We start from the raw sequence: 11,305 nt of genomic DNA, 5'->3' as shown, positions 1-11,305 counted from the left end.
TTATTTGTTGGTGTTAAGTGTATTGGTATGAATAGACTGGAGAGCAATACCCAAACGATTGTCATATTTTATGGAGACACCTTGGGCCATAGCATCATAATTGAAATAGTTATCCAACGGTAAGCCAACATTTGTTATTTCTTCTTATTATTGTCTTCAAAATCTACTGGTGGCAATTGGCAACTAGGAATCAATTTTATGACCAAGTTCCAACCACTTAATTGACTCAAGTGAACCAACCACAATCTTAGTTGTTTGAATTGGAGTGGAAGATTGGTTCCTAGTACCTACTCATTCTAAATGTGGACAAAGTATTAACTGGTGCTACAAGTAAAGGGGACATTCCACATTTTAAGCATCATCTTCACTCTTTTAATTTAATATTAATACCCATTCTGTGGGCTGGGTAGATGTTGAAGATTTAAAATTAAATTTATATTAAAATTATAAATTGACTTTTTTTGTAAATTTCAAAAAAGTAATAAATTATAATAGTTAGCAATTTTGTCCGCTACATAGCCTTTGCATTATGCTAAGGCAAAAGATGGGACATCATTTGAAAATAGGTATTATATGTGGATTGTAATTTGGTCACGATGGACTAGCCGCGAGCATCTCATAGCTTGGTCTTCCTGCACATTCTTCAAAAATAGGGCACAATTTTTAAGGAGTTCTTGGGTTTGTTGAATAAATGACACGCTTTCAAGTAAAAATGTTCCTACTCTTATAGATGTGTGTGTAGGGGGCCGACTAAACTAGTAAGGGATCGGTCAATTAGTCCCCCAGTTTCAATCGAGGTTTAAAAAGAACAAAGTCTTGCAGTTTTCTCAATAATTTATTTTGATGACCTTTTATGATTTTTTATACAACTCTTACTTTCTTTCACTCACTTATTGATATAAAAAGATGTGTCCAATTTTTTGAAGAAAGTATTCAACACAAAATAATTGTGTGCTCATCCAAAAGCCATGAAAAGGTCTCGTGGGTGCGTCGTTTCAACATTTGTAGAAATGGCTATATAGACAACATAATTTTTAGTGTTTACCTTTCAAGGTAGAGAATAATGTTTTCCATGCATTCCATTCATAACCAATAAGTAGATTCGAAATCTACAGGGTTTTAAAAGCCCATAACAAAACTGAAGGCATGTGGTTTCTCAGCAACCCAAATGGTGAAAACAAGGACACTTCAAAAGGATGGAGAAACCCAATAAAACAAAGAAAGCTTCTTTGACACCCATAGCCAGGGAGCAAATTTTAAATTTTCTCAACCTTCTAAATTTGAATAGCAACCCAATCAGAAGTGCAAAATTTCTACAATAGGTGAGTTGAAAATTTTTCTCAAGTGTATTGAGACATATATTAAACAAGTGTCATGGAGTGGCCAGTACTTGCCATGTTAGTAGTACATAATTTGTTTAACAATAGCACTAATTGGAAGTCACTAGTGGTATAATTGTTGTTAGAAGCTCAATACCTATTAGAGTTGCTTTACAATTTTTAATTTTTTATGTTTTCAAAGAATCTAATAAAAAGAATGATTAATATCTTATAGTTATATTTATTTCACAATTTAATTTAATTTTGTTAAAATAAAAGAAATAATTCTAGATAATTTTTAACCAAAGAAATAAGTTGTATTTAAATATTTTGTTGTATGTAATAAATATTAAATAATATCTTTATAGTGTGAATTCATTGTATATATCAAAGTATATTAAATAAATAATGTTCTATATTTACATAACCTAGAAAAATATAGAATAATTCTATAGTAAAGTAATATGATATATAAAATTATTCTAAAGTAATATAATATTTCCTTTTATTACATCATAGTATCTTACAACTATTATTTTCTAATTAGAATGATATAAAAATATATGCCCTATCCATTGAATCATAATAAAAATAATATATAAAGATAAGTCAAATGTTACAAGACTCTTCAATGTATTTAAATTTTAATAGATGAAAACATACAAAAAGTTGTCAAATATAATCTGCTTAGAAACAAAGAAAGTAAATGAATCCAAATGCAAAATATTGTTGACTAGGAAAAACTATAAACTAGTCCCCAAATAAATATAGTTGGCATTATCTTGAGGAAGCTCATGTTATTAATTTATGAGTCAAAAGATGCCATTAATTTTCAAGCTTTTATATAATCTACACAAGTGGATATTTAATCAAATACATTTCAATTGCACTAAATTTTCATATAAAACAATTTGACTGCCCCAAAATTTAATTGAATACAATCATCCTAAAATTTTATATTTTTAGAGTTGCCTATTCAAATTTATTTTTGTTATCATCCAAGTGGATAACTGCATCATCAGAAATAGTGTGAAGGCAATCCACTAGACCAATGGCTTCAAGTTCATCAACCCAAACAACATAGTTATTTGGCGAAATACTTTGCAGAGATGCACCTATGCACACAACTAATATCTCAGAAGTTCAAATCCAAACACATCCTTCATATTTTGAGGAACCAAGTCACAGACACCATTTCATATGTACCAAATTAATATATGTTTTGTTGTGAAAAGCAATCATGAATTATACAATTAGAAATCAAAGTCTATATTAAAAGTGTGTATGTAGCCAAATATAAGATGATTATATTTTATTCATGGAAAGGATGTTAGGTTCTAGATCTATGTTGTCAAAGAATGGCATTATTGATTCTATCTTTAAAGGTGAATGTATCTTCTCATGTGTTATCAAAGAGTTTCTCTAATACTACAAATTTAAATATCATAATTTAACATAAGAATTAACTCACCCCTCAGTCCAATTATAAAAATAATGACTATCATCGATCCATAATACTATGTCAAATTGTAAAGGCCCAGGTTCAGAGAAAACTCAAAAGACAATATATAACATGAATTGAAATTTAAATTAAAAAACTATAATTTAAAGAATAGTTAGCTTAAATGAAATGGATATATTGAAGAGGCTAGTTATTAGTAGGAACATCAAAGTCAATATCAAAAATTGTTTAAAGTATTGATTATTCCAACATTGAACAAGATGTTTCAAATCTCCATGTGCCATCAAATCAATCCAAACTCAAGTTCAACTTCTGACAGTATATAGGAACTTTAAAATACTATTATTTGCAATATTATTTGTAAAGAAAAATTGTATCACTGTTTCCATGCCCAAATTCTTTTTTTGTGTACTGTATGTAGAGTTTGATCATTTGCAAAATACAAAGTTATTAGCATATATTGTGTCAAATATAAGATTATAAAGTGTTGTTGTATAGATATATGATGAAATTTTCAATTTGAATGTAGGTGTGGAATGTGTGTTACTAAATTTGAGGATTGTAAATGAAGCATGGTATTTTCTTCATAGTCAACAATGTCATTGTCATGGTTGAGTATGAATTTTGATTCTTTGTGGAGGCCATGAATTGCAAACACTATTTTGATTTTTTTTTTTAACATATTCTTTATACATATTGTACAATGCTCAAGCTGTGGAAATACACAAGCAAAAATGTGTTTCTGTAAAGTACATTGTATTTGAGTTTTACTTTAAGTGGTCAGAATGCAATTCAAGCAATGTGAATGTGTATTCGGTATCTACATTGCACTTGTTGCAATGAGCCATATTGTTCCTTAGTGTGCCAAAGTTTACAGTAATTTAGTTTCATTTAGAACAACATGCTTTAAATGGCATAGAGAATGCATTTGCCACTCAAAGTACTCCAGCTACCTGTACATAGAAAAATCTAAATTTTTGTTAAGTAGAACAATGCCTATAAATGTACTATATTTTGGCAAAGTAAGGAAAAGATAGCTGGCTTCATATTTCAAAATTCAGGTGCATAGCAAGACTGTTTCTCCACCTTGAGCGCTACTTTATCTGAAGAGGCGCAACTCATCCTTCCACATTCTTCTACTAAGTAGCGTGAGCCTTCATTGAGCTTGGCTATCGGGTTCACAATCGCAGTTTCGGTATGTGCGTTTGCTCCGACACCAACAGGTTATCTGGACTCCATTTACGCTCTAGGCTTACTGGGTGACAGTTTTGTGCATGTTCTTTGAATTGGCAATGGTCTTGCACGTGTATTTTAAATCCTGCGCAATCTTACAATGATTTTGATACAGAGCGCACGGTTCATGTTCAACACCCATGAATTTTGACGAAGAAACTTTGAAGGATTCCCGTAGACAGTCAAGATTAATTCATACCCACCATCATCGGGAGTCTATCTATTAATCCATGTTTATCAATTTTCGAACAATTGAATTTGGGTGGGGCATCATTTAATCTGTTTTCAGGGAAGACGTAAAGTTGAAACTGATCGAAGATTAAAAACATAACAATTTCTTGAAGAGAGGAACTTAGGAATACTCAAATTCGGAGCATTTAGAATCGCCTCAGGTATGTCCGCTTCATTTAAAGTTTTGACTTATTCAAGAACTGGTTATGAATGCTCGATTTTGGAGCATTACCAACTTTGGTTCTGTCTTTGACCATTTCCAACGTCCATTATTTTCACTTTGACCATAATTTTCACTTTGACTTTGATGAAGTACTATGGTTAATTGTGAATCTGTCTCCACAATTAAGAATATTAATTTTTCACTTTTCAATTTAGATTGTGTATATTCTTTTGAGCCAGTGTTTTTGGTCATAGAGTGGCTGCTGATTTAAATTTAGAAAAGTCAGTTATAAATATTCATTTTTTGAGCACTTAGAACCATTTAAGGGTTTGTTTGGTTCCTTGAAGATGACAGTAGTTGACTTTTTCAAAATCCAGATTTGAAATTTTTTGCATTTGTTTCAAAATTGGCAAAATGGAATTAGCATACCAGAGTTCCAATTTTGCCTCAAAACCAGGTTTTCCAACTTCCTACTAGCAAGTAGGAATTGAAAATCAAAACCTGGTTATGCTTTTTAAGGAGTGTAAAAACAATAGATTGGACTACTTTTTGAAATTTGCCTTCAACTCCAAGCTTACACAAAAAATGTGTCTTCACACTCATCTTTCGAGTGAAACAAATGGTTCAAGTAAAATCCCAAAAATTGAAATGAAGATTTGCAAAACCTTGATTTGGCTAAACCAAGGTTTGTAGAAATCTCTGTTTTTTAAATTCTATGAACCAAATGGACCCTAAATGAGAACCATCAAGTTACAAGAGCTAATTTTTTAGCATTTCTAATTATAATTTTTAATAATTTGATAATTAATGAGAACATATTTCCACAATCCATGATAACTATTTTGCTAAAAATACTCTACACAATCAAATTCAACAAGACATAACTTTGGAAAATTAAGTCCCTTAGCATTATTTAGCAAATTAACTTAGTTTAATGAGAACCACGAGATAATTAAAATTATTTTGAAAAACAATTTTAATTATTTATTATTTTTGAATCTTAAACGACATGATTTAATCGAACATTTGCCTAGGAAAATTTAAACATAAGCCATAAAAGGCAAAAAAAAACAAAGCCCAAATGTAAGATTTCATACAGGTACTTCTAACACTATTTACAACAAGAAGCTTGAATAATTGTTCATAGTTCAGGGTACATGGGCTTCCTAAGAGAAGAATTTTTTTTCATCCGTAATCAAATTAAACCACAAATAATAAAAATGAACCCTCTATAGATGTACGGGATCAACCATTCAAGTAGAGTGGGATCTACATATATATAGAATAAAATTAGAAAAACATCTAATGTCATTCATGACAAAAATGAATTATATATATATATAAAATTTAATAATCAACGTGACCCTTAAACCTACAAGGTTCATCGTAATATAAAGATGGCTCGCTACATCATTCCATTTCTAAATAGACAATCGTCCCAAGTCTTCTTGGCGTCTTTGTAGCATGGATATTTAAGTGGAAGATGACAATTGTTCTTCCCATGGTGGGCCGGAGGGGTTGAAGGGTAGTGGAGGAATGCTTACATCATCACCGCGTCCTTCCAGCATTTGCACGACCCGGCTCATTGACGGTCGGTCAACGGAATTGTATTGAATACACCAAAGTCCTACTTTCGCCATTCTCGTCACCTTCTCTTCATCTTCCACTCCCATCTCTCCCCTGTCTCTTTCTCTCAACCTCTTCTCCAACTCCCCACTCTCTATCAATTTGAACGCCCATTCTGGAAAATACAATTGACTTGAACGACTCGCCTGCACGTCAATGTTCTTCCTCCTTCCCGCTATCTCCAGTAACAGCATTCCAAAACTGTAAACATCTGATTTGTCCGTTACAGCTCCCAAATTTTTATCCCACACCTCTGGCGCAACATATCCTGGCGTCCCTCTTGTTACCGTGATTGATACGTGGTCCTCTTCCTTCTTGGAGAGTTTAGCAAGACCGAAATCGGCTACTTTTGGTGTGAAATCTGTGTCCAGCAATATATTGTGAGGCTTAATGTCAAAATGAACGATACGCCTGCTACAATCTTGGTGCAAATACGCAATTCCACGAGCTGCACCCAAAGCAATTGAATACAGTTGACCCCGACTGAGCACCTGCTCTTTTCCTTTTCCTTTTCCTTTCTCTGCAAATAGAAACTTCTCTAGGGATCCATTGGCCATGTACTCGTATACAAGTGCGCTCCTGAACGCTTCAAAACAGTAACCCATGAGGCGAACCAAATGGACGTGATGAATGGTTCCCAGCGTTGCAACCTCGTTCATGAACTGCCTCTCACTCTGTCTTGATTGATCAAGAATTTTGACGGCCACCAAAGTGCCATCTGGAAGATTACCTTTGTAAACCACACCGAATCCCCCTTCGCCCAATTTATTTGCAAAGTTGTTGGTGATCTTCTCTAGCTGAGAGAATGAATATCTGGTTGGCATATGATGTTTATAACTTTGGAGGAAACTCTCCACTTTGCCAATAGTCACTGAATTCATAGGTTCGGTTGCGACATGAGTTTGGGCCTCTTCAAACTTGTAGAAGTATGACATTTTTCGGTAAACAAGTACGAGAGTTCGTGCTACTATTATTATGAGAGCACTTGCCGCGATAGCTAATCCTGGAAATCAAGCGTAGTAATATAGATTAATTAGCGACTGCACCACAAGAAAATTAGAAGAGTTTTAAAATTCGCACATAAAGGTTAGTCTTTACCTGCTATAGTTCTGCCTGATAGTTTCATGACTTGATCTCCTTCCATGATTTTATCTCTTGCCTGTTTAAATATGGTAAATGGTAAGTAGATGCGAATAATGATTCTATTGAACTAAGCTGAGATAATTCAATTTTGTGTTTTTCGTTTTCCAATTGCAAGGCAACTAAATTTGATTGGATGTTTAGAAGAAAATATAGAGAGAGTTGAGCCAAGTACCTATTGAAATTGTGGTTTGTTGGAGTGAAACTTCACAAAAGCAAAGAAACTGCCAACAAACGGGAATAGTAAGCCCACACAGGCCGCCGCTTGATTCACAACTGCTACATATCTGTCGTTGCTCGGAGGTCCTCTTCAATATTAGAGAGGGTAAATCCTGAGATATTTCATTAGAATCAAAAGGAGACAGCATTTATGAATCGATTATCTGGTCATCAAGCAAAGTGAGCACTTACGTGGTCAGGACGCACCGTGATTCCGATTACACAGTTTTTTTTCCAAAGTCAAGATAATTATATCATGACCCATTATTTGGACAAGTTTTTATTAGGATTATGTTGTTTGACTTTTTGACTAAGACTATGATTGACTATGTATGACTCGACTTGAGTCGAATACTTTATAGACTTTTACTGTCAATGCTATTAGATGGGTAATTTAACTTATTTTGTTATTATGATAAGTCGTTAGATGTTGATCTTATGAGCTTTCGACATAATGGTTAAAATTATGGTTGTTTTTACATGTTTATATTTGATGGTGTTTGAATAATGTTTAGAAATTCATATTTAAGATGTTATTTATTTGTCATGATGATAACGTTACTGACTTAATAGTTGATGTCGAGTTTGTGAGTGTGCAGGGATTGAAGGCAGAAGAGTGGTTGAGGTAGAGGAGTTTAGCTCCTTGACAAGGTTGGTCCAAAATTTGTATGGTGTAGTCGTACACACACACTTAGTTGTTTTTATTTGAATTTAAATCATTTGCTTTGAATTTTAATTAATCTAGATGGATTAAATGTTTTGTTTATGATAATGTGGCATAAAAGAAAAAAAAGAAAAAAAAGAAATGAATGATTAAATATTATTTCTTTAGAAATATTATAATTTAGATTATAAAATAAGTATTATACTTTCAATTTATTTTTCCTTAGTAATTACAAGCATGAATTTGAAATGGTAGTAGTTAGTCAGAAAAATTAAATGGTAATTAATAGTTTTTTTTCTATTTTGAAAATGGTAGATTTGAGTTAGATGTGGAAGCTTTAATAGAACTTAAATTTTATTTAAAGTTCTTGAGCCAAATGGTAGCCGTAGATCCAAATAAGGAAAATTAATTGATTGCTAACAATTTTAAAATTAATGATTATGATGGCAATCACATAAGAAGATGGACATGATCTTGAGTTGGTTTAAAATTAAACTTAATAGAAGTGTAAGTTTATTTATTTCTAAATCCAAGTGTAACTTTTTAATTATGAATCATCATGTTTGTTGCTGATTGCATTAAAGGAAGGGAAGCCATTAAAATAAGGAGGAAGCATGTTATTTTGATTATTATTATTGAAGGGAAGAAATATGATAAGGAAAGGCTGGAGAAAACTGCAAGGAGACTAGGTGGAGGGATGAGTAATTTTAACTGAGAGCCTGTTGTTTAAGAAGGGAGAGGGCACGTTTAATTGCTGGGAGAAAACCATAGACAAAGCTATTGGGTGGAGGGATTCATTCCACATTTGTTTTTGCCTGTTGGATAGAAGAAATTGGAAAGAAAGGAGAACCATGTTCCTCTTATTGTTATTTTTTCTGTATTTTTCTTCCATATTTTTATGGGAAGATTTTTGCTGTAGGCATCATAAAGTTATTAAGAGCATAAGATTTATTTCTTAAAATCTGCTATGAATGAAATAAGATTTCATAATGCCAAATAGAAGTAAATTAGTATTAAAAAAAATGTTGGCAAGAGTTTGATGCAGCTATTTTTTTTTAATGTGTTCACTGTCCACTTAATTTTCATTGTTCTCTATAGAGAAATCAGCACCTATAAATTGCATCTTATAGTTATATATTGTTTGACTCTTATTTGGATAGTTAATATAGTTGCACCATTATAATATGGATAGTTTCTTTCCAAATTGATTTCTTCTAAGAAATCAATGTATTTGTGAAACCATTAACTCCTGAGGAATTCACCTGCAAGATCTGAGAGGACAACCATTTATCTTATTTTCCTGTATTATTGTTTAGTCCTCCGCGTGTGTCCATTTATTTCTATTTAATTTTAATCTATTCTTACTTTGAAGCAGGAGGATAACCATGAGAAATTGTTTTATCTTGTCCAATACAAGGGGGCTTGTGATGCCAACAATGATCTTCAGATGTTAAGGTTACTGGATCAGAAACCATCTTTGCATCTTGTGAAATACCTTCATACAATTTTGAGAAATCTGATGCAATAGACTCCACCCTATCTTTTGATTTCATTCCACTTTCCAATATCTTATGGTGAGATTGTTGGCTTCAAATGCTGACACAATACTGATCATGCTTGATTCGGTTCTAGATATGTTGTTAAATTTCACACCCCAAAAAGATGTTTTGGCTTATATTTTCTAGTATAGATAAACTTAGATTTTCTTAGTGCAAGGTGATTGTAGGCAAATCTTGAACAATCCATTGATTAGAACTCTCCAAATTTTGGATCTATGAAGCTTTGATTTGATTTAATGTTTTTCTCACAAAGCATTTTGGTGAAAAAGGCAGTGGTGTATCTAGATTTTGGTTGATGGTGTACAAATTTTTGTATGTTATTCAAAAACTCTTCATTCTTTGTTATGCTATGTTGATATTGAGGGCTTGACTATAATAGAGAAATAACTATTGGTCATAAAATCACTAGTGATGATTGGAGTTTCCATTCATAAACTTATAGAGGTCGGGGCATTAATATGAAACATCAAGAAATAATGACTTTGGTTGTTAAGATACGAGGTTATATATTTTAAAAAAAATTAAGTAAATATAACCTAGGTTTATGTTTTTCCGATTATATTGCTAGATTTATGTACTCGCTGTAAAATTACAATTTTGTCTAGTTTTTGAGATAGATGTTTATTGGATTTCATGAAGTTGTAATTGGGAATAAACTTTGACTTTAGGGAAGGGTGTTGAATGTAGGATCAAAGAGGAGGGCAATCTATGGGAAATGTATTATTTTTCCTTATAAATTTACCTACTAGTCTTTTACACTAAACTGGTTCATGATGCTTGGCCAAAGCTCGGTAAAATATTTATGCATATGATTGAGATGCATTGGTTATTTTATATTGTTTTCCCTCTTCCACATCATTGTGTATGTTTCTACTAGACATATGTGTAAATAGATTAGGCACAAAAGCTGCACTAGATCTTTCTGATCCAATTGTGTCGAGTTGATAGCCTTCTTGTGCTAGGGTTGGGTAGTTCTTCTTAACCGGAGAACCTCAGGGAGCTAACCACTCCATGGTTGGGTGGTAAAAGTGCCTAGACCACTCTTCCATCTCATGATAGCAGATGGACATTGTTCCAATGGCTCGTAGATGAGATTACATGCAAATGGACATTAAGGTTCGATGGCATGTTATTTTTATATGATTATGTTATATATGTTTTATATCATACAATGTGCTAATATTATAATCATGTTTTCACGTGTAGGATTTACATAGTTTTGACAAAAGATGTCATGTTCACCTGATTCATTCCAGCATTTGTGCTTTGATTTGTTTATGGTATCGACATGTGGTCAACTTTGTATTGGTAAGTGTATTTAGAGAATTTGGTGTTATATAATAATGATTGTGATTCCAATTTCTTCTCGATTAATTGTTGATATGTATAGATTTCCATTTGGAAATGGAGATTGAATTATATAGTTGTGTAAATTAAATTGACTTTTGACTTTTCAAATTCTATATATTTCCACATATATTTCCACATCTTGAGGTTGTTTACATATGTGGAAAATGTTGAGTAATCTAGTTCTTACAAATTAAGACATTCTAAAATACTCATATTTCGGCTGGGCTTAACAGGCCACTACAAGCATGAACTGCTTGGAGGTGCTAGCCCATGGGCCATGTAACTTTTTGTTCCTTCATTTTTGCTTCACCTTTTCACAATCTCGTTTACAGAAAAATT

General features: G+C 32.5%; 1 protein-coding gene across 1 annotated transcript; it reads right to left on the bottom strand.

Annotated features, from left to right (window-relative positions):
* Positions 1-5,723: 5,723 nt before the first annotated feature.
* LOC149571649 (rust resistance kinase Lr10-like) lies at positions 5,724-7,007 on the bottom strand. The gene has a single exon (XM_089809570.1). The coding sequence runs from the start codon at positions 6,967-6,969 to the stop codon at positions 5,881-5,883; it is 1,089 nt and encodes a 362-aa protein (XP_089665696.1). The 5' UTR covers positions 6,970-7,007; the 3' UTR covers positions 5,724-5,880.
* Positions 7,008-11,305: the final 4,298 nt, after the last annotated feature.

The sequence above is a fragment of the Cupressus sempervirens genome, chromosome 2, assembly GCF_028749045.1.
Source record: "Cupressus sempervirens isolate cs-2001-9-10 chromosome 2, ASM2874904v1, whole genome shotgun sequence".
NCBI classification, from domain to species: Eukaryota; Viridiplantae; Streptophyta; class Pinopsida; order Cupressales; family Cupressaceae; genus Cupressus; species Cupressus sempervirens.
The sequence above is the reverse complement of the archived record's forward strand: the minus strand, read 5'-3'. Positions and strand labels throughout refer to the sequence as shown.

Excerpts from the sequence above, each read along its gene's own strand:
- LOC149571649 (XM_089809570.1), bottom strand. The coding sequence starts at position 6,969 with ATGTCATACTTCTACAAGTTTGAAGAGGCCCAAACTCATGTCGCAACC.